Source organism: Marmota flaviventris, chromosome 14 (assembly GCF_047511675.1).
Source record: "Marmota flaviventris isolate mMarFla1 chromosome 14, mMarFla1.hap1, whole genome shotgun sequence".
Classification (NCBI taxonomy): domain Eukaryota; kingdom Metazoa; phylum Chordata; class Mammalia; order Rodentia; family Sciuridae; genus Marmota; species Marmota flaviventris.
Window position 1 is genome coordinate 58,966,381 of NC_092511.1, and position 24,149 is coordinate 58,990,529.

General features: G+C 47.4%; 1 protein-coding gene and 1 non-coding gene across 17 annotated transcripts in view; one reads left to right on the forward strand and one right to left on the reverse strand.

The window, feature by feature from the left end:
• Positions 1 to 219: 219 nt before the first annotated feature.
• LOC114092079 (small nucleolar RNA SNORA3/SNORA45 family) lies at positions 220 to 350 on the reverse strand. The gene has a single exon (XR_003582617.1). It is a non-coding gene; the product is annotated as a small nucleolar RNA SNORA3/SNORA45 family (small nucleolar RNA).
• Positions 351 to 724: 374 nt separating this feature from the next.
• Positions 725 to 24,149, forward strand: part of Dysf (dysferlin) — a 208,130-nt gene continuing 184,705 nt past the window's right edge. For 5 of the 16 annotated variants that reach the window (XM_071601703.1, XM_027934434.3, XM_027934437.3 and 2 more), the window contains exon 1: positions 726 to 1,101. In XM_071601703.1, coding sequence (XP_071457804.1) covers positions 1,014 to 1,101 — 88 coding nt within the window. In that variant the 5' untranslated portion in view covers positions 726 to 1,013. Of the gene's footprint in view, positions 1,102 to 12,120; positions 12,473 to 24,149 lie in introns of those variants that run through there. The other 11 variants (XM_071601695.1, XM_071601700.1, XM_071601698.1 and 8 more) reach the window with 5 other exon arrangements.

Below are 24,149 nucleotides of genomic sequence, written 5' to 3' on the forward strand. Positions count from 1 at the left end.
TGAATTGCATTTGCGATCCTCCTGCCTCAGCCTCCGGAGTCGGTGGGATTATAGGTATGTTCCATTGCGCAGAATGAAGCAAAAAAAAAAAAAAAAAAAAAAAAAAAAGAAAGAAAAGAAAATTAGAAGAGAAAAGGATTTTTAACACATCATGCCATGAACCAATTTCTTGGGGTACAAGGAAAGAAGCCAACATTAACTTTTAAGGTCCCAGGTAGACTACGTTTCTGATCTGGGCACTAATGTAGACATTAACTGTCCCCTCCAGTGAATCAAAACCAGCAAATTCTCTCCGAGAACTGTGGCACACCAGGACAAGTTCTGTGTCGGGATGTGACTCCAGTCTCAGCATTAAGCAAAATTTTAAGGCAGCCGTTCTGTCTGCCAATGAAATTCTAAGCTAAGGGAAAAGTGCCGGCCCTGCGTCTGCTCCCCAGCCCTACCTAGGGATCCCCTGTGGGTCCTACTCAGAGAGGTCGTGTGGCTTCTGGAGAGTTATGGAGACACGCTTGGAGCAGCGCTCCGCTGGGGGTATAAAGTCAGGAGAAGGGCCGAGCATAAGTGAGAGGGATCTAGGCTACGCCGGGCGCTGAGTCCAGGTCCAGTCCCAGGCTGTCGCGGCCACCGCCCTGTCCGCGGTTCACCAGTCAGGTGTAAAGTGCCGTGTCATTGGGGATGCTGGTGGCCGGAGCATTGAATTACAGCTCTGTGGAGCCGACGTAGGGCTGCGGGGGTGGACAATGAATAGAAGCCCCTGCTCTCGCAACGCCCGCAGACTGGCGTTGAGCGCAGCCAGGGGGCGGGGACGAGCCTAGCCCACTGGAGAGGCTTGGGTTGGCCTGTTCCCTTTTAAGAGCAGCTGCTCTGATCCAGGAGCCAGAGATCCGGAGGCAGGCTCGCTCCACCGGCCCTCTCCAGGGAGGGCACCCGCGAGCAGCGCCTCGGTCCGGCCCGACCGGTCCTTCCCAGCCCTCTTCGCTCCCGGGGCGCACGGGACATTAGGCGCGCCAGGCATGCTGAGGGTCTTCATCCTCTACGCCGAGAACGTCCACACCCCGGACACCGACATCAGCGATGCCTACTGCTCCGCGGTGTTTGCAGGTAGGAGGGGCCCGAGCTCCCGCCAGGGCTTAGGGTGGGGTCGGGGGAGGAGACGCCACTGCTCTGTACCCTGGAGAGCGCCTGGAGGTGGGGGACCCTGTCCCAGCCGCCAGAGTGCGGTGGAATGTGGCAAAAGCGTGACATCCTTGAGGAGGGGCGACTCAGAGGGAAACTGAGGCTGAGAGGGGGGGAAAGAGAAAAGGAGAGAGAGAGAGAGAGAGAGAGAGAGAGAGAGAGAGAGAGAGAGAGAGAGAAGGACAGAAAGAGAAGGAGAGAGAGAAAAGAAAAGAAGAAGAAGAGGAGGAGGAGGAAGAAGAGAGGAGAGAGAGAGAGAGAGAGAGAGAGAGAGAGAGAGAGAGAGAGAGAGAGAGATGGCTGAGCAGCGCTTTCTGGGGCCTGGCCCTGAGGCAGCATCTCTCCTTTCACTTCTTCTGGACTCTTGAAATGTGTCTTTGAGCACTGTGGGTAGCAAAGCACGGTGTTGCAGGGCTCCCCTGGGATCCTCTCCCGGAAGGCCTGCTCTCAGACCTATTTATAACCCAGCTCTTCCAGCCCCAGGCCTGGCTTCTCTCCTCACCCCTTGCTCACTACCAGAGTCTGAGCTGAGCTGATTTGCGGCCGCTGGGGGCAGAGGCACGCCCACCTCTCCAGGAATCCTATTCTTGCTTTGGGCACAGGATGGAAGAAATATAGCAACTGGGTACAGCTGTCCGCCAGCACCAATCTTTAGGGACTTTCTGTCTACCCCCAACCCTCCCCAGCAGACAGGTACATTGTCTGGGTGTTATCTGGTGTCCATTATCAGATTGGGGCCACCTTGAGCAATGCAGCCTGCTCCTCTACAAGATTGGGACCTCCCATAAGAAGGTCTTCATAGGGTTGTATCTGGAGTTTTTTCCTCCAGTAAGTGAGGGCTCCATCCTGTCTGCTTCCCCAGGACCTCCTCGGGGACAAGCCAGGGCTGGAATCTACACAGCTGGGCCTTTGGGATTGGTGTCATAGTGAAGGACCAGGGGGGCTAGAGTTTAAGCCAGTCTCCTGACCCACTCTGTGGGTTCCCTTCTCAGCCTCCATCACCTGCCACGCCCCCTTCTCCCCAGAGGTCTGACTTGCAATCTACCTGCATCCCAGGCCCTAGAAATAGCATCAGGGGCTAGGGGCGTGGCTCTGTGATAGAGTGCCTGCCTAGCATGTGTGAGGCACTGGGCTCCATCCTTAGCACCACATATAAATAAAAATAAATAGAACAAAGGTATATGTCCATCTACAACTAAAATAATAATAATAATAATAATAATAATAATAATAATAATAATAATAAGTTGTTATAGCATCAGCTGATCCCTGGGCCTTCAGCACAGACATTCCCTTTCCATTTCCCGCTCAGAGGTACACTTGTTCCTAGATGTCAGTGTACACATATTTGGTGCACAGCTTGGAGCTCATGGGACATCCCACATACTCCAAGGAGTAGAGGCCCCAAGAATGCAGACTTGTCCATCCTAGCACACACAGATGTGCTGTCTCAGGCACTCCACTGCTGGCTATGCGATTCAGGTCTTCTGACCTTGTTGGGCCAGGGTAGAGCTGGGAATTGCTGAAGGGTTCTGTGGCTTGGAAAGCAGCATGTACCAGAGGAGCCTGGGGTGGGGGGCTGTCTAGCTGTATTTTTCCCTAACATGCTCTTTGACCTGCTCTCAAACAGTTTTCCACATCAGCCTCCGGAAACTAGCTTTAGCAAGGTGTTTCCAGTCAGGAGGATAGTGGTGTCAGTATGTGTGTGGGGGTGGGGGTGGGGTGGGGGTTCGTACTTCCTCTCTGCATCCTCAGTTCCGGGCAGGCCAGTGGCCTGGTTCAACTGCCTGGCTGATGGCTCCCGGCTCCATGTTGCACAACTTCAGGGGACACTATTCACACTGTAAACTCCTGGCTGAGGAGAGGGAGGATCTTCTTGTAGGGGAGAAAGACCGCTGTGCATTAAGCAGCTGCCCTCTCTTGCAGCACCCCTGCCCCATTCAGTAATCCAAGTGCAAGGCTGAATGGGAAGGGCCTCTCCACAGCTGTGCAGTGCTCAACATACACTCTCATCCATAGCCCGTCTCGGTCTCAGGGGCTTTGTCTCTAGTGTCCACTTGGCCTGAGCCACATCCTCCCATTCAATACACCAGCCTCCTATCTCTCCCTGTGTCTCTCACCCTAGATCGAACTCTAGTATGAGAGAGGAAAGGAGAAATAGCGAGGGAAGCATTTCCTAACCCCAGAAGTGCTTTACCCACAGGAAGTACTGTTGGTGTGGCTTCTCTCTGGTCATTATTTCAGCCCCCAGGGCCTGTCTGAGGAGCAGTCTCCCCTTCCTCCATCCCCATATTTACACATCCCTCCCCTGCCCCACCTCTGAAGGCTGCCCTTTGCCCTGTCTGGTTCCTCTGAGTGGGCTTCCCCTCCCTAGAGCCCAGAGCTAGCTGGAGGGAAAGCAGGTATATTGTCCATGATGATCCCCTTGGTCTGAATGAACCCTGGTTTGCAGTGACCAGTGTCAACACCGGGCTGTGGGGAATGCAGTCCTTCCCCTCCCCCATCCCTGGCCACATTCCACCTCCTGCATTAGCCAAGCTCCAAACCCAAGTCCAAATTTGGCCTCCTTGCGCATGCAGGCCTGCTCTCCCTCCTTCTCCAGGCCAGGGCCAGGTTAGTGAATGATTGCACAGAGGCTCTGGTCTGGGACACAAGATGAAAGCAAAACTCCCTTCTGAGAAGTAACCCTCACCAGCTGTTGGGGATCTGGCTTCCCACACTATGTTTTTGTCCTATAAAGCCCCTCCTCCGCCTGCTACATGATTTTAACATCCCATAATGACACGTCATAGCTCCTCTGTGTAAGCATAATTTCACTTCTTTCTTATAGCAGCTCTGTGAGGCTGAAGGGCAAGGATAGAATCCCCCTTTAAAGGTAAGAATTTGGCCCAGAGAAGTACAGAGGCCTAGCCTAGGTCACACAGTGACCAGAGTACCCCCAGCCTGGCAGTGCCCTTTGTTGTTCTCAACATCCATGGCTCATAGATTAGAAAGTGCTTTGGAATGCATACCACACACTGCCCACACCCGGAGTGCCCCGACTGAGTCACCCAGGGAGGGCAGTGCTCTGGGTCCCCAGCATGGGACAGAGTTGAAGCAGGGGGGATGCAGGGCTATGGGGGTGGGTACTGGGAGACAAAAGGTGAAGGATCCTGATTTTTAAAATAAGTCTTCCTCACAAGGAGAGGGAATGGACATTCATTATGCACAAGATGCCATGTTCAGAGGCTGGTTTTTGAAAGCTCATAACAATCCTATGAAAGAGACCTGTTGAACTGATCCTGTGCTTATGAAGTGCCAGACACTCTTCTAAATAGAACATTTAACATGAGCTACATCATGGTCCACTTCAAATTGGTAACAGGTACTTAGATACATTTACATCAACCTCATTTCATCCCCCTAGCAAGCATATATGGTAGCAGCTGTCATCACCCCCATTTCACAGATAGGAAAACGGAGGCACGAAGAGGTTAAGTAACTTGCTTGAGGTTATATGCTGCTAAGTAGTGGAGTTCGGATTCAAGCCCAAACAGTCTGGCTCCAGGGTCTTCTCTCCTGTCTTCCTTGCTCCCTGCATGTTCCTCTTTCCACATTTATTCATTGTCAGGACATGCTAGCAGGGAGGGCGCTGACACCTGTCACATATATGCTGCTTGGGCACCGTGCAAAAGTCACTGGTGTTTTGCTCAGTCCTCCTAACACCTATGTGAAGTGTTATCTTCTTGCTTTCACAGAAGCCTAAACCAACTCTGAAAGGTGAATCACATGCCTCAGGTCACACTGCAAGGGCAAGGTGAACTGGGCTGGAGGCCCAGGATCATTTCCCTTCTGGGCAGGCTCTTTCCTGGCAGTCACACAATAGTGGCTGTAGCTGAAATCAGGACTGTGTGTGCAGTTTACACTCTCAGTGGACACACAGGTGCCTGTCAATCTCCACTGGTTGCATCGTGATATCCGTGTGACACATCCTTAATTGAAAGGGAGGGGAGAGGGAAGGAAGCAGTGGGAAATTCATATTTCTGGAAGATTTTGATATTGCAAATGTGCTCTAAAGGAATCCTGTACACACCTTGGCCTTGGGATGAAACAAAGCCCCCCACAATATTAGAAGAAAGTGATCAGAGACAGTGAGCTCTTCTTCTTCCAACCTTCTTCCATGATCAGGGAGGTAAAGCCACTAATAGATGACAGAGAGGACAGGGCTCACAAACTCAGGTGTCTCTGGGATCTTGGTAGGTGGTGCAACGGAGAAGATGAGGCCAGAGGGAAAACCAAATGTGCCTATTGAGTAAGTGGGGGCAAGTGTGCACCCCACCCCTCCCCAACCCTGTGTTCACAGGTGCCAGATTATCAGTGTTAGGCAGATATTTGGGGGTCCACCTGCCAGCTTCTCTGATTTCTCAAGACAAGCTGTAAATTGAAATTTATATGGAAAATCCCCTAAAGCTTAATTAAGGCAGGAGTTTGTTATAAAACATTGTATAGGTCCAAGATGACACATCTGTAGGCTGGTATCTTGAGGGGCACCAATGGCAGTCTCCGAGGTCTTCTCCTTTGGTGTATCAGTTGGCCCTTGTCGGTAACTACACTGACGGGGCTAATGGAGGAACTTTAATCTGATCCCTCCTTACCTCTGTCAGCCCTGGGAATTGAAGAAAACAGGTCCTGTTCCTGCCAGATTATGGCTCCTAAACTGGCCTGTCACTTTCCTAGCAGGGCTGGAGCAGCCTGGGATCTGAGGAGCTGCTCTCGTCCACAGTCTTAAGTGGGATGCAGACCTGGCTGTTGGGTATGGAATCCTAAGTAATGGTGGGATAAACAGGATAGTCCCCTCACTCCTGTAGTAACTGAGATGCACGTCATCCTGGCCGGTAAGATTCTGGTCCATCCGGCTGTCCAGGATCCAAGATCCTCCTGCCTTGTTGCCCTGCAATCCCCAGGGGTCCTCCTGACAACTTAGTCCCGGATGGCTCACCACCATGGTTCACATTCCATCCGGAGGGAAAAGGGGTTGGGGAGACATGTCCTTGCTTTGTAAGGCAGTTATATTCACGTCCCTCCTGCTCAGATCCTATTGGTCATCATTCAGTCTCATAGTCCTATCTAGTTGCAGAAGAAGCTGGGAAATTAGTTTTTCTATTTGAGTGGCCCTATGCCAGGTAAAATATTCTGGAAAATGTCTATAGAAGAAGAGGAGGACAGATATCAAGGGGCAAGTTGAGAACTCAAACACACTGTTCATTACTGATACAAGTCCCTTGGGAAGAAGTCCCATTAAGTTCGTAGGCGCCAGTTTGAAGCCTGCAAGGGAAAAACTCTCTGTTTAGAGAGAATTCCTGGGCAGTGAATAGGAAGGGCCAAACTGGGAAGTTGGAGATTGGGATGGGAAAGAGGCCTTTGGAAATACCCAGGGCTCAGGTCTCTAGGTGCCACTTTTCTGTTTTGCAGAAGTGTGTGGAGCCCCCGTTCCTTGGACATAAGCCAAGAGTTTGTTGAAATCCCTTGGAATGTTCCTCTGGAAATATTAGATATATCCCCTGCCGATGTTCTGCGTGAGGGGCCTGGGGTGTGGATGTGGATGGGATAGGATGGGGAGACAGGAATCAATGTGATAATTTAAAAAGAAAATTTCACAATATCTAAAATTTCCTCTAGAGGGTGGTACTGTTCTCTGAGAACCACTGGCTTAGCCAGATCATGGAGTGGAACCATTCCCAGAGCCACAGGCAATGTCCATCACATCCACTCCAGGCCAGCCTTGACCTACACAACAGGGATACCTGGGCCACCAAGCCTCTGTCTCTGCCCTCATTCACCACTCCACGGCCTAGCTAGACATTCAACAATCACACAAGTAGGCACTCTGTACAGTTGTGATGGTACTAAGAAGGAAAAGCACTAGCAGGTAGTTATTTGCCAAAGGACCCAGCCTATATCAGGAGGCCAGGGACTGCTTCTCTGGGGAAGCAATATTTGAAATGCGGCCCAAGGGATATAGATGGGGGTGGCCCTGCAGAGAGAGAGCAGCACAGGCAGCTGCAAACAGAGGGTACAGCCCACCTCAGAGATAGAAGGGAGCTCGGCATGTCCTAAAAAATGAGAATTCCCTGGAGCGAGCATTCAGGGTCAGGGGCTGAATGGCCTTACCGTCTGGGCAGAGGAAAAGAATCTGGGATATTCCAAGAGCATAGGAGGGCTTTGAGGAGTTTTAGGTAAGGCAGTGATCTGATCCTATTTGTTTTACGATTAACTGACTAAAGTGTGTGTGTGTGTGTGTGTGTGTGTGTGTGTGTATTGCCAGAGTGACTGTGGCCAGTTAGGGGTCACCTGCAGTAACCTGGGCAGAAGAGGAGAGTGGTAGACCTGATGGGGGCGTCTGAAGGCTGTGGGCACTCAAGTGGTACCAAAGTCATGGGAATCAGGAAGAATGACTTGGGTTGCACATGACTGAAATTCTTGACTCAAATATTCTTTAATGATAAATTGTCTTTTGATCAATGCACCTAATTGACTCACCAGAGACAGATGAGTTTTGGGTATAGATGATCCACAGCATCTCCCTGGACCTAAGCAGACTTCACTTTTCTCTCTGGTCTTTGGTCCCTGCTACATCCCAGAGGCTGGTTGGCAAGTGGATCTACGTGCTTCGTTATTCTCATGAAGCAGGAGAGGGAGTTGGGCTTCTCCATTCATAGCATAGAAGCTTCTCCTTTCAGGGGAACAAAAATCGGGTGCATGTCCACTGTTTAACCAATAGCCATTGTCAGGAGATGGACTCAGATAGGGCAAGATCCACCCTGGAGCTGGAAATGGGCATATGCACAGCCAGGTTCTGCTAGGAGGGAGGAAGGGGCTGGATGTTGGGAAGGAACCAAGTGTTCACTACATCTTGAGGGTGAGTGAGAGGGGTAGAGTCAGGAGGAGGAGGGTAGGGTCCAAATAGCTAGAGAAGATTCTGGAGAGGGGGCAGCTCTAGACAGTCCCTCCATAACCATGCTTCATCCCATGGCGAGTTGCTGGCTCCTTTGGGCTTCCTGCTTCTTGAGAGCACTTCCCACTGTGCCTTTAGATCTGGTTGTTGCTATCTGTTGTCTGTATCCCCTGATGGTGAGCATCCTGAGGGCAGGGATATATTGGCCTGGCTCAGCACTGTTCCAGCAAGGGTGAGTGATGATGGGTGTGGGATTCACTTATTCTCTCAGTCAACCATTTGGAAATATTTATGGAAAGACCACTTTGTGCTGGTTCTGTAGCTGAGGAGGCAGCCTCGAACAAACAGATGAAAATCTCTCTTTTGGGCGGCATACTGGGGATTAAACTTAGGGGCACTTGACCACTGAGCCACATCCCCAGCCCTATTTTGCATTTTATTTAGAGACAGGTCTCACTGAGTTGCTTAGTGCCTCGATTTTGCTGAGGCTGGCTTTGAACTTGTGATCCTCCTGTCTGAGCCTCCCGAGCCGCTGGCTGGGATTACAGGTGTACGCCACTGCATCCAGCAATCTCTGACTTCTTTGAACAAATATTCTAATAGGAAAAATGGAAAAGAAATAAGATATATACATACCTAGTGACTGGTGTTTAAAAATTTTGAAAGGGAGAGGAAAAGAGAGGGTTGTAGTCTTAGATTGAGTGGCCACAGAAGGTTTCCTGACAGTGGCTACCTGAGGAAGGGATGGGAGAGCATCACAGTCAGAAGAACAGCTGGCAGAGATCCTGAGGGGTGCTCTCCTCTCCCTGAGGAGTAGCTAGGCGGCTAAATTGCTTGAAGAAGGCAAGACTAAAGGCCAGTGAAGTCAGGCGGGGGTTTGAAGGTCATCAGGTCTGAGTTTTATTCTGAGGGAGCCATTGAATGTCTTTGAGTGAAGGAGTGACACCAGGTGGCGCTGACTGGATAAAGAAAAGCCTGTGGTGGGGACCTAGGGCAGGAGCAGGAAATACGCAGGGAATCTACTGCTATGACTCAGACACTGGCTTCAACCAGGGTAGTCACAATGGAGAATGTAGATGGTGGGATTTTGGACATAGAATTTTTACTTTTTTTTTTTTTCCTTTCTGGTACTGGGGTTTGAACTCAGGGGTGCTTTACCACTGAACTACACCCCAGCCCTTTTTATTTTTTATTCTCAGACAGATTCTCACAAGACCACTGAGGCTGGCCTGGAATGCGCAATCCTCCTGCCTCAGCCTCCTGAGTTGCTGGGTGCGTGCTAACAAGTACGGCTTTATTCTTTCTTTTAAATTTTTTTTTTTTCTTTTCCTTTCTTCTGTCCACCCGCCTTTGGACATATTTTGCAGTAGTAAAGTTAATAGAATTTGTAGTTTTGGTGGCTAGGTGGTTCTTTCTAGAGAGATTAAAAGAGAAAGAGTGGAGACAAAGTGTGGATATCTTCCAAAGGATGTTGCAAAAAGAGAACAATGTGGGGAGAGATTCAAGATGGCAGATTAGAGGAAGGCTGCATTTCCAGTTGTTCTGTGACTTGGGATTCAAACAGTGAGAGTCTTGCTTCTCAGCAAGGTATGATGAAATCCATTTGTTATGGTTTTCATCAAAGCAAGAGATTATCCCAACATGTTATGTCATCCCTTGGAAAGAAAGTATGGAATTCAGGAATGTGAATCTGAAGCAAGCAGAAGCATGTGGCATCTATACTGGATCAGAAGAAGATTCTGTTTTGGGATCACAGTGAAAGGCTTTGCCATGGGGAAGGTCATGAAGTTGTCTTGAAGAAAGGCCCACCAGAAATAAAAATTGCTGATATGCCTTTGCATTCGCCCCTCTGTGAATACCAAAGCACTGTGATTTCCCACACCTTCAGGAGGTGACTGGTATGATGAAAGAAGAATAAAGTGATAAAAATGGGCTGGGGTTACATTTCAGTGGTAGGACACATGCCTGGAATGAATAAACCTCTGGGTTAGAGCCCAGCACCACTAAAAAAGATAAACAAAGTGATAAAGGATTTGAGAGAGAGGGGGGGGGTGTGGTGGGGAATGTGTGTGTGGGGGGGAGTGTAGCAAAGTGGTAGAGGAGGGTGTAGCTCAGTGTGCTTGAGGCCCTGAGTTCAACACATACAGAGAGAGAGAGAGAGAGAGAGAGAGAGAGAGAGAAATTAGTGGTAGCTAAAGGAGTTGTGAGGTCAACAGGGTGTTTATTAAAAGCAGTAACATAATAATGATCCAGTAGACAGAGAAAACTTGGTATTTAGGGGGTGGGTAGGATTGCCAGAGCCTTGTCACTGAGAGTGAGTGGGGATGAGCTCTATTGGTCCTCATTGGTCTTAAGTTCATTTATGAGAATGTAAGAGAGCTGGGAGCAGTGTCCAAGGCTTTTAACCCCAGGGACTCAGGAGGCTGAGGCAGGAGAATCTCGAGTTCAAAGCCAGTCTCAGTAACTTATCAAGATCTTAATAAACTTGCCAAGATCCTCTATCAAAATGAAATATAAAAAAAAGGTCTGGGGCGGGGGGCGCTGGGGCTGTAGCTCAGTGGCAGAGTTCCTGCCTCCCACACAGGAGGCACTGGGTTTGATCCTCAGTACCACATAAAAATAATAAAATAAAGGTATGCTGTCTATCTACAACTAAATTTTTTTTTAAATGGTCTTGGGATTTGGCTCAGTAGTTAAGGCCCCTGGATTCAATCCCCAGTACAAAAAAAAAAAAAAAAAAAAAAAATCTTAAGAGAAACTGAAGGATTTGGAGATAGATGCTGTTGCAGGTCAGAAGAAAGAGCCTAAGGACATTCTCTGTTGAGTAAATAAGCAAACTGAAGGTGGGGATGTATGATTGGCTGTTGTAGGTTTGGGGAGAGAAAAAATTGCTATAAAACAGCTGTCTATGAGAGAGGGAGGCTGTTGGGCTTAGGGAAATGGAGTGTGATTACCCGCAGCAACATGGGTCTACTTGAGTTTGGGATCATGACTATCAAGTGACACCACTCAAGTCTGCCTCATTATTCTCCAACACATTTAGCATTTAGGGTGCGGGTGTGGAGAAGGCAGGGTTGGATGCCACGGGGTTATAGCTCGGCCCTATGAAAATGCTGTATCCCTCAAAATAAGCGGGGAGGGGAGGGAATTGCGATTTTGCTCAGCCAAATGATGCTGATAACTAGTCACCAAATTTAGGTTGAGTAAGGAGGTGAGTACTTGGGAAGTGGGAGAAAACAGACTGCCCTGACCTGTGTAGGTGCTGAAGTGTTGGGATATACAGAGGTGGTCAAGAAGTTTATAAGCTGGAAAGGAACAAGACATCAGGTGAAAGTGTGCTAACGAGGGTCACCCCTCAGGGCTCACGTCATAAGCAACTTTCCCTCCGGTGGGGTAGAGGGCGTAGATTGTTGGGGGTGGGGAATTGGAGATGGAGTCCTGGACTCCAGCAATCGCACTGCGAAGTGAACACTGACCTCCCGACTCGGGGAGACCAGCGACTCTAGATTGTCACGGAGAAAATTCCGAGGCGTGTTCGCAGGGGCTGGAGCTTCGGGGTCTTCTTCTAGCGCCGGTTTCCAGCCATCAGAACAGTCGCCGGGGTAACCCGCTGGAGGGGAGAGGGTCGGCTGGCGAGCGCGGGGGATAAGGCAGGTGGGAGCTGCAAGCTGCACCCGGGCCGAGGCTCCAGGCTACGCTCTCCGGGGCGGCCCGCGCTCGCCGCTGCGCAGACGCCTCCTTCAGCGCTCTATCCAACTTGCTGTTCCCGTGGACTCACTCGCGTCCCGGCTGCCGATTCCGCACCCTCCCGCCCGCACTCAGTCCAGGTTCCCACCCACTCTCCAAGCGGCCCAGCGGCCCTCGAAGTCTGGGTGGGTGGAACCCTGGGCGTTGGAGGGCTGGCGCAACCGTGCTGCTGCGCCGAATTGCGCTCTGTAGCCGAGCGGTGCGCCTCCAGCCAGCTGCGCTCCTATTCCCGCCGTGGGCGGGGACCCTCGCCGAGAGATCGACCCCTGCCCCGCTCCGCCCACCGCCCGCAGGGCGGATCTGGGCAAGGGCCGGAGGGGAGGATCCGCCCAGCGGGTGTCCGGTGTCCTCCCGAGGCTTTTCACCAGGGGTTGGCCACTTTTCCACCGAGACGAAGCGAAGGCGACAGCTCCTTTTCGGCGCGTTTTCCCCGGGAGCAGATCATTTGCTTGGTGGGTGCCTGGATCCTGCGTTCGCGCTCCCGCTCGGTCCGTGCGCCTCTGCGCGCCCGGGGCTGCTGAGCCATGCTGTGCTGCTTGCTGGTGAGGGCCAGCAACCTACCCAATGTGAAGAAGGATGGGCGCAGCGACCCTATCGCCAGCCTGACTTTCCGAGGTGAGAGCCCGGTGGCCGCCGCTTCTACGCTTGGGCACCACTATACCCTGAACCCACTGCTGAGTCTAGGGCCCCGGCACAGGTGCTAACCCTAATCCAGGACAAACTTTGTTCCTCTGTCATCCGGGTCAGAAATCCCAGCCTGAAATTGACTAGGATGAAACGGCACAGTAAATGCCACAAGACTTTGAAATTATGGAAAATCGAAAGTGTCATAAAATGTCAAAGGTTATCACTCTTTTAAGACAATACTCAGAAGGAATAAAGTCGAAGTTCTTAAGGGTCTGAGTTGGAAGATGGGTGCAGAAAGAAGATAGGACTTAGCCACTTAACTGGGCACAGTGTGCTTTGAAAGTTACGCATTTCATTCATTCATTCATTTACTCAGGTATCTTTATTGAATGCTGGCCATATCCAGTCAGCCATCTATCAACCAGGAGGAAGAGAAACAGAATAGGATGGATATGGCCTTTTGAGGAGTGTCTAGGATGTTTTCCCAGATTCAAGGAGCTAATCCCCTATAGGCTTTGACCAGAGAGGGTCTCTGGGACAGAGAAGGAATCACTCCCTTCCTTTCTCTCCAGCTCCTTTACCCTCACTTCAGGCAGATACTCTCACGGGAGGGTGTCTCAGGAGGGGAAAAGGAAGAGGAAGGATCTGTCAAATTTGAGAGAAGGAACAATAGCTGTGAGTCAGGACCCCTGCTCTGCAGAGAAAGATAAATAAGGAGAGAGGGCTTCCTCTTAGCTCGGAGTCATACTTTCTGGCTTTGTGGAATTGAAAATATGTGTATCACAAAAATAGTCAAATGGAGAGAGGACAGGGTCAGGGCTTTTCATGAGGGTTGAAATCAGTGGGAGCACCCAGGGGGCTCTACAGTTCTGACCCATTTTCTCCTCTGTACCCCTAAGTAGCCTCCAAATAATAATGATAGATGAACGACACCATTTAGCAAAGTGAGTTCTAGGTGTAGTTTTTATTCTCTGTTATGGGACATTTTACATTTTTCCTCTTGAAAAGTGTGATTGGAAGCATTCTAGACAATGTAGCCATTTTCATCCATCAGTGACAGACCAGGGTGTTCACTATGCTGGAGCAAATTCAAAGCAAGGTCCTGTGTTCTCCTCGACCATAAATACTGTCTAGGCTTGGCTATATAGAAATTGTGGGACAGGGCTGGGGGTGCAGCTCAGTGGTAGAGCACTCATCTGGCATGTGCAAGGCCCTTAGTTCAATTTCCTGTGTGAATGTGTGCACACGCACACACACACACACACACACACACACACACGCACACACAAATTGTGGGCCCATAGTTGTGAGGAAAAGAAATTCCCTAAGGACACTGAGCCCCTGGGACCACATCAGCCTAGGACTCACATTTGCATTGAAACCCCATTGGATCTGTTTTCATAGCTCTTTCCCTGTTTCTGCAGCAGTCCTGGGGTGGCAACTGTCACGCCCATTCTGCAGATGAGAAAATAGAAAGCCAGGGAAGTCACATGATTTGTTCATGTCAGTGGTCGCCCCAGGGAAGTACCAACTCTTGAGTGGGTACTGCCCTTGAGTCAGGCAGGTAACTAAATCTGTTGAGGCCCCCTTTGGTTGTTGCCCCTGTCCATGGAACCCTGAACAGGTACAACTTCTGGTCTTCCCCAAATCTGTATTCCCTGCATTTTAAAAAGCCTTATTATTTACATTTACAAGCCCTTAGGAAAGCTGGAATATAATAGAACATAACCTCTCCAACTGTTCAGTCTGTCTTTCATAATCAGCTGCGTTACCACCTTCTCCACGGAGGTCTCCAGGGTCGCCCTGGCTGCCTAGTCTCATCTCTGGATGCAGCATTGCCTCATCAGCTCAGCTAGCACATTTACCCCAGCCACCCGTGCTCAGTACTCAGCTCCTCCCCAGGACACCAGGCCACCTTGTTTATTCATTGGCATGTCCTAGTGCTGAGCACACATGGGCCATCAGCAGTGTCTGTGCCTCCTCTGGCTCAGCCTCCAGCCATCCTCCAGATGTGTTTATGCTTGAGAATCACTTGGAGGGTGTTTGAAAAACCAGCTTCTGAGGCCCCATCCATACAGGTGCTCATGCAGCAGGTTAGGAAGGTGAGTTAAAAATCAGCATTTGATATGTACGTGGTGCAGGACATGGTGGAACCACACCTTGAGAAAAATTTGAATCAGAGATGATGTGATAGGTGAAGCCCATAAGCCCCCCCCCCCCCCCCCCCCCCCCCCCCCCCCCGCTACAGGTAGTCACGATGGAGTTTGGGGCTGAGTTGATACCTAGGGAGGGAAGTCATTAGAATCAGACCCAGAACTCACAGAGCTCAGGTGAGGTGTGGTACCCCAGAACAGTATGGGGTACTGTTTATAAAATTTGTTGCCAGCCCCCTCCCCCTCTCCAGGAGCTAAATCACTCTGGGTGGGACTCAGGTGTAGGTGTTTCTGATGAATCTGAGCATTTTGGATGCACAGTCAGCTTAGAAGCACTGAGCCCAACCCCCTGTGGCACAGAGGGGACAGTGACCTGCTTGCATAGAAGCCAGCCTACCCTGTGTGCTTTGTTCCAACATGTAGCCTGAAATGTATGGGCCCGGGCTGGCCTGGCTTTGCTTGCAGTTGTTCCCTGGGCATTCCAGCCTCAGATGAAATTTCAGGACCTGCCTCCCAAAATAGACGATGAGCTGCCCGAGGCTGGACTCTGAGAGCACTCTTTGGCTTCCCTGTCTAAGGAACTCAGGGTAGAGGCTACTCATGAATTCTGGCCGTGTCTTTGTTTTTGTATTAATTAATTAGTTATCTAAAAATGCCATGGGTAACTAGCCATGGTGGATATTTGTGTGTGTGAGCAGCTTTGTTTCCTATAGCATTTGGTCATCTGTACCTCTCTTCTGCCTTGACATTTTCCGTTCTGTAATGTGACTATTTATATCCTTCTAACTCATACATTTGGTTCATTGAAAAATTATTTATTGAGCACCTACTACATGCTTGGTAGTGTTCTGTGTGCTGGGGATGCATCCAAGGACAGAGTCAGATCCCTGGTGCTTTGGAGCCAGATCTGCTGTGCCTCTCACTTGGTGAACTTCTGCTCTATGTCCCCTGCCTTGAGGCCAGGATCCTAGGAGTCGCTGTTTATTTCCCGTCTCACTCATCCCTCAGGGCCTCTCCTGTCTTTCCAGCCTCTCTTCCTCTTTCCCTTTTTTCCCTTCACTCTGTCTCCTGGGCAGGAGCCTGAGGGTTCCTATAGAACCCTCTGTCCTTAGAGAATACTCCTCTTCACCTGTCAGGGCAGGTAGGCTATTGGGGCACTGGCTGGCCTCTCAGAACCTGACTTTTAAAACAAGTGCATAACTTAATATATTGAAAATAGCTTTCTTTCTTTTTTTTTAATAAACATAATAGGTATTCACTATAAGAAGCGGCAAATTCCAGCTGGGCGCAATGGTGCATGCCCATAATCCCAGTGGCTAGGAGGCTGGGGCAGGAGGATTACATGTTCAAGGCCAGTCTCAGCAAAAGTGAGGGACTAAACAACTCAGTGAGACCCTGTCTCTAAATAAAATGCAAAATAGTGCTGGGCATGTGGCTCAGTGGTTGAGTGCCCCTGAGTTCAATCCCCAGTACCCCCTCCCCTCCCTGCTAAAAAAAAAAGAAAGAAAGAAAAAAAAAAGAAATGACAAATTCCAGAAAGACATGAGGCAAAAGTAAAATAGACCCCAAATCCTGCCACTCGCATTAATTTGTAGAAAGTTTGGCATGTTTCATTCAAGATTTTTTTTTCTTTTAAAAAATCTTTAGTTATGAAATTTAACACATAAACAAGTACAAAAAATATAAATGTATAATTTTACATGGTGGTTCTCAGCTGGGAGCAATTCTGTTCTTCAGTGAGAGGTGACATTTGGAAACATCTGGAGACATTTCCGGTAGATGCCACTGGAGAAGTGGGGGTGTTACTAACATCTAAAGGGTAGAGGCCAAGGATGCTGCTGAAAGGTTGCACAGAACAACTCCGCAACACTCACAGCAAAGGTTTTTTGTTTTGTTTTTTTCTTTTTTATTGATTTTTTAAAAAAATAAATGACAGTGGAATGCATTACAATTCTTATTACACATATATAGCACAATTTTTCATGTCTGATTGTAAAAAAAGTATGTTGACACCAATTCGTGTCTTCATACTTATACTTTGTATAATGATGTCTATCACATTCTGCCAACCTTGCTAACCTCCTGCCCACTCCCTTTCCCCCAATCCCTTTGCCCTATCTAGAATTTGTCTATTCCTCCCATGCTCCCCCTCCCTACCCCAACTATGAGTCAGCCTCCTTATATTAGAGAAAACATTCGACATTTGTTTTTTGGGGGGATTGGCTAACTTCACTTAGCATTGTTTTCTCCAACACCATCCATTACCTGCAAATGCCATGATTTTATTCTCTTTTATTGCTGAGTAATATTCCATTGTGTATATATGCCACGTTTTTTTTTATCCATTTTTCCACTGAAGGGCATCTAGGTTTGGCTCCATAGTTTAGCTATTGTGAATTGTGCTGCTATAAATATTGACGTGGCTGTGTCGCTGTAGTATGCACAGCAAAGGTTGTTTGGCCCCCAATACTCACAGTACCAATGTGGAGAAACCCTGCTTTCGTGAATGCACTTTGAATGGAATACGCAGGTAATAATATTCCTGAGGTCGGCCCCACCCTCCACCACTATTTCCTAGACCCCTGCCTTCCTCTCCAGAGGCAATCGCATCCCAGAATTTCCCCCCTCAAATGTTCACATATTTGCATTTTTACTCAAAAAAGGGAATATTATATCAGTACAAGTTCTTCTACATAACCTTTCAAAATGTCTGAAGAATGTTTTATTATATGGGCAAATCATTATTCAATGCCCTATTGATGAATATTCAGGTTACATCACATTTTAAGTATTTTATCCAATTCTTATACTGCTACTGTGAGGAGTGTCCTGGTGACTAAATCTTTGCCTGCATATTAATTATTTTCCTTGGGTAAAGCAGCAGAAATGGAATGCTGTGTCCGAGGTAATAGATGGGCTCGAGGCTTTGCTGCATTTCCCAAATTGCTCTTTTGGAAGTCTGTACCAACTCTACCCTCTGCCAGTCAAGCATGAGGGCTTCTTTTCTTTTTTTAACACATACTAACTGTCCAAATTAATGCATTTCACTGTGGCATTTCTGTACATGCATATATTGTGCACTGATCATGTCTAACTTCCCTTCTGTCCCCTCTCCCCCTTCCCTGCTGGTCCCCTTCCCAGTCTCTAATAGTTCCTCCTCTAGTTTCAGGTCATTTTTTGTTTTATTTTTTATTTTTAGTTTCCACATTTAGGGAAAAAAACATGCAATACTTCTCTTTCTGTGTCTGGTTTCTCTCTCTCTCTCTCCTCCCTCTCTCTCTCTCTCTTAGTTGTAGATGGACACAGTATCTTTATTTATTTATTTATTTATTTTTGTGTGGTGCTGAGGATGTAACCCAGTGCTTCACATGTGCAAGGCAAACCCTCTACCACTGTACTGCAACCCCAGCCTCTGCCTTATTCCTCTTAACATGATGTCCTCCCATTTCCCTGAAAATGGTAGGATTTCATACTTTTTAAGAGATGAATATTATTCCATGTGTATACCTACTATATTTTCTTTATTCACTCATCTGTTGATGGGTACCTAGGCTGTGAATACTGCTGCATTAAACGTGGGTATGCAGGTATGTTTTGTATGCTGACTTCATTTCCTTTGGATATTTATCCAGGAGGGAGCTAGGTGGAGCATACAATAGTTCTATTTTTAGTTTAGTGGGTTTTTTTTTTTTGTGTGTGTGTGTGGGGGTCTGGTACCAGAGATTGAACTCAGGGGCACTCAACCACTGAGCCACACCCCCAGCCCTATTTTGTATTTTATTTGGAGACACGGTCTGACTGAGTTGCCTAGCACCTTGCTTTTGCTGAGGCTGGCTTTGAACTTGTGATCCTCCTGCCTCAGCCTTCCGAGCTGCTGGGATTACAGGTGTGTGCTACAGTGCCTGGCTTAACTTTCAGTTTTTTTGAGAACCCTTTAAGCTGTTCTGCAGAGACTTGCACAAATGTACACTCCCACGAACATTGGATGAGGGTCCTTTTTTTCTTCACATCCTCCGTGGGGGCTTATTTTCTTTCTTTCCTTTTTTTTTTTTGTTGTGGTGCTGAGGATTGAACCCAGGGCTTTGTGCACGTGAGGCAAGCACTCTACCAACTGAGCTACATCCCCAGCCTGGGGCTTATTTTCTTTCCTTTTTATTGGCATATATTAATTTTACAGAATATAGGGTATCATTATGGCATTTTCCCACATGCAGAAAACACAATTTGGTTGGCTTTAGTCCCCAATACCTCTCCTTACACTTCCCTCCTCCCTCTACCCCAGTGGTCTTCCTTCTACCTTAATGACATATACCTTTTTTCTTTTTTTTTTTCCCCTCTAGCTTCCACATATGAGAGAAAAAGAAATAAAACACTGTCTTTCTAAATCTGGCTTATGTCACTTAACATGATTCAATGAGGGTTCATTTTCTTAAAATCATCTTTCACAGTGTCCTGAGGTTCAATTAGTATTCATGCTATTTCAACATTGCCTATTAGTTTTTATTTCTCATTGAGTTATTTTTATTTTTATTTATTTATTTATTAAATAACTTTATTTCATTTATTTATTTTTATGTGGTGCTGAGGATTGAACCCAGGGCCTTACACGTGAGAGGTGAGCACCTACCGCTGAGCCATAACCCCAGTCCCGGAGTTATTTTTTAATTTGTCCATTTGGGCTATTTGCTTCTTAATTAATTGCAAGTGCTCTTTACATATTAGAAATATTAACATTTTGTCATAGGTGTTTCCAGTATCTTCCTCAGTTAATTTTATTTTATTTGACCAACAAAAATGGTATAGAAATATCTTCCTCAGCTGTAACGGACCTTTCAGTTTAAAGACTACCCCTCTCAAAGTGCATTTCATTATAGACAGTATATCTACTGCCCACTGTCCTTCCTGGCCACTTCTTCCCTGTCTGGTGTGGTTCCAGCAGGTTTAGAAAGATGAGGATGGGGGATTCTTGTGGGTAAGAAGAGCAGTGCTTTGCTGGTAATGGGGGGGGGTGACAGCCACCTAGGTCGGGGGTGCACAGGCTTGAGTCCTCAGATGATGTGGCAGGTGTCAGAATCCACCTACCCTTTGGTTTGGGGTATCTGTGCCAGGAGGTGAAGCAGACTGTCCTTCAACAGAAGCCAGGTCTGCTTTCTCTCCTTTCAGCTGCTCTTGCTCTCTAGTTATCTTTGGATACTTGAATATCTACCACTTTCTTTGTCTTAATGGGTATTCTACTGGGGTGTCAAGGGAGTGTCCTGTGCAGAGCAAGCCCTCAATGAATATTTGTGGGATGAATGAGGGACTTTCCCTCAAGGCAGCCTGCAGGATCTAAAGGTCCTCTGCAACTTCTGAGGAGTGTAAGACCTGTCACTCCATGAGGACAGAAGCCGCCATCCTTCTCACTGTATCTGGGAGTCTAAAAACTCCCATCCTCCCTCCTGCTTTCTGCCTCTTTCTAGGTAGAAATATTCTCCACCTTGACATTGGCTGGTAGATCCCAGGACACCTCCCCTGGACTTTTCAAAATGTTGTGGCAAAATGCCCATCACATAAAATTTCCCATCTTAGCCACTTTTTAGGATACAGTTCAGTGATGTTAACTATATTCACAGGCCTGGGGGTGTAGCGCAGTGGTGGGGCACATGCTTACTATGCACGAGGTCCAGGACACTGGGTCCTGGATTTTTTTTTTTTTTTTTAATTCCTAAGCTTTTCTATACTGACCTGTATGGTTTATTTTCCCTCTGCTTTCTCTGGATGTTTTTCTAAAGCCAAAATCAAACAAATTCACAAACAAATAAAAAATCCCCGTAAAACAAAAGACAAAAAAAAATCATATCGTTGTTCAACCATCAGCACCATCTATCTCCAGAATTCTTCCTCTTTCCCAACTGCAACTCTGAACTCATTAAACACTAATCCTCATGCCCCCTTCCCCCAGCCCTGGCAGCCACCACCCTACTTTGTCCCTATGATTGTGGCTACTCCAGGTACCTCATTTAAGTGAAATTTTGCCTTTTTGTGGCTGGCTGCGTCATTCTGTCTGGAAGAATACCCCCGCACTTCAGCCTGATCTTCACAGATGATGCCGAAACCCAGTTTTGCCAAGCAGGTTGGGAGAGGGTGTAGCTCCCTCCCTCTCCCCCAGAGTGAACTGTGAGCACCTGAGTCTGTTAAATGTCACACATAAAACCATGTCTCAAGGGGTTGGGGTTGTGGCTCAGAGGAAAAGCGCTTGCCTAGCATGCGTGAGGCACTGGGTTCGATCCTCAGCACCACATAAAAACTAAATTAAAGGTATTGTGTCCACCTACAACTAAAGAATAAATGTTTAGGAAAAAAAAACATGTCTCAAGGTTAAAAGTAATTCTTAGGGACAAGACAGGTCTAAATTCATGATGCTGGAACTATTTTTCTCATTCTCCTTCTTCTTTTGAAATTAGAACACTTTTTTATAAACAATTCCAGAATATAAACTGATTTTGTATCAAGATTCTTTGAAACTTTTAAACCTATATGTAACCTAAGCTTATTATTATTTTCATTTTCTACTTTGCAACCCAGCAAATACATGACAAGTTAGATAAAACAAAAAGAGAAAAAAAATCTAAATTGCTTTATAGAAAAAAAATCAATGAGCATAAAAATACCTGGCTCAAACCTAAAACAAAACCCAACCAAGAAACAGATGATGTAAAGTTTACTAATCCTCTAACTTAAAATAAATGGAAAATAATTCCACCATGATAGCAATTTGATGAATAAAAGTAGAACTACTGTCCTGGAGGGAAATTACATTTTATGTAAGAAAAATGTAATAGTGCTTTTAGAAAATGAGGAAAAAGTTATTTCCACGTTGGGGGGCAAGCATGCTACACACTTCATGTTGACTTGACCTAGAACTTAAAGCATCTGTTCACATATGAAAAGTGAGAGGGACATGAACATTGTAAAACACAGCTTCTCAATTATTTTTTTCTATTTAACCTCAAGAGAACCAACTACAGAGCTTCGGAATCCCAGGACAGGCTGGTGCCAAAGCAACTCCTCCTCTGTCCTTTCTTTTCTATGTTTTTAGAGAGGTGACATTTTTTTTTTTTTCTGCTCAATTCCCAAGCCTTTCTGTACTGACCTGTATGGTTTATTTTCCCTCTGCTTTCTCTGGATGTTTTCCTAAAGCCATTTTCTCAGGACTTTTCCTCTGATGCCTGGGCTGTCCCTCCTCCGGTCTTCTCTGCCATCCTCTGGGTGCCTTTTCCTCTTCTGACGTGTCTGGGTATGGCTGGCTTGATGGATACTGGGACTGATTCATAGGAGAGGAGCTTGTGAACCAGGTTCTGTGCTCCATGAACCACAGCTGTGTTCTGCTAAGGTTCATGGGCACTGGTTTCTCTGAGAAAGAGTCCCTGCTGAGTTGGCAGTAGCTCAGAGTCTAGTCTCAGTCTACTGTCATGGACTGGTAACCACAGAGGTTGAAGGGTTTTCCGCTTTTTGTAGGTTGGTCTGGAAGGTTCCAGACTGGGGAGTCTTTGATCAAAGTTTCTATACCTGGATCTGGTTACCAACCTCTTCTCTTTACCTACCGGTTTCCAAATAGTTCTCTCTCATCTTTCTGAAAGAAGTCTTTGACTCTAAGCCTCTGGCTTTCTTTACTAAATCTCCAAGTCCATCTTTTTTCTTTTTTCCCTATTGAGGACTTAACCCAGGGGTGCTTTATACCTGAGCTACAACATCCCCAGCCATTTGGAGACAAAGTCTTGCTAAGATGCTCTGACTTGCCTCTGCCTTGTAATCCTTCTGTTTCAGCCTCCCCAGTTATTAGAATCACAGGTGTGTACCACCTTGCCTGCCTACCCCCAATCCTTTTTACTTTTAATTTTGAGACAGAATCTCACTAAGTTGCTGAGGCTGGCTTTGAACTTGTGATCTTCCTGCCTCAGCCTCCTGATTCCCTGGCATTATAGGGGTGTACCACCATGCTGCCTGGCTTCAAATTCATCTGGAAAATAGTCTTACTACTTCTGTGAACGCTTCATTAGGTGGACAAAAGGGAATTCTCCATATTAGGCTGAGAACTTGGTGAGAAATCTGATGGATGGTATTTACTCTTTAATTGTTTCAGTTTTTTGGCACAAACTTTCCTCAAACACTGAGACTGTGCCTCAACCAGGAAGCTCAAAACCATGACGCAGCTGGGCGTGGTGGAGCACGCCTATGATCCCAGGGGCTCAGGAGACTGAGGTAGGAGGATCTTGAGTTCAAAGCCAGCCTCAGCAAAATTGAAGCACTAAGCAACTTAGTGACATCCTGTCTCTAAATAAAACATAAAAAGGGCTGGGGATGTGGCTCAGTGGTCCAGTGCCCCTGGTTTCAATCCTGGGTAACAAACAAACAAACAAACAAACAAAACAAAACAAGAAGAAACCATGATTCAGAGATTATAAAATCTATTTTTGTCCAGTACTATTTATCTCATAATGTAAAATCTATTATTATTCAAACTGTGTGCACTACTCCAAGATGCCATTTATAAAAGTATCGTTCAAGAGTTGTCTTTGGGGCTGGGGCGCTTGCCTAGCATATGTGAGGCACTGGGTTTGATTCTCAGCACCACATATAAGTAAATAAATCAAACAAAAATCCATCAAAAAAAAAAAAAAAAGAGTCATCTTTGTTCATTCAGTGGTATCTTTTTTGACTCAGGGGCCAGTGGCCACAATTGTCCCTATCTGGTCAGCACCATGGGCCAGAGTAGAGGCTGTGGTGGAGGTGGCCTGGACATGGCCAAAAGTCTGGGGTAACAGCTGCTGTTGTCTTAACTGTTTCCTTCCCTTGGTGTCTGTAACTCATGTGATGAGTGCCAGACTCATGTCCCTTTTCCTTCTTGCTCCTCTTTGGGGTAGTATTGCCCATAAGCAACCCCTTCTTAATGTCACCCAGAGGGTCCCAAGTGGACTCTTCTAACCAGGACCCTGTGAAATCTCATTTCAGGCTCTTGTTTCCCTCAACTTTAGGAAAGGCAGGAAATGGAAAATGGCTCTGAGACACTTAGCCCAGGGCTTGACACACACACACACACACACACACACACAGCTCAATTATGCCGGCTGGAGTCACCAGGAAGCGAGATTCCGAGTGGACGACTCCAGTGAGGGTGCAGCTGGAATTTTCCAAGTTACTCCTGTAGGTCACACAGGAAGCTGATCTGTGGCAGGGGAGGGGAAGTGGACACTTGGCTTGCCTCTATGTCCCCCAGAACCCTATGCTGTAGACACTCTAGTTCTTATCTCACCAAGGCCTACAGAGTGGTGAGCTCTACTCTAGGTCACTCCCTAGTGGCTACCATTGAATGACTCCAGGGTCAACTTCAACTGGAGCCACAGCCTCATGGCCCACAGGAGGACTCAGAGAGGTTCAGCCCCGACAGGCCTACACCAGCATCGAGAGAATAACTGGTGCCCCTTCCAGGACACCTTCCCTGGAGCCACGGGGCCTCCTTCCCTCCCTTCATC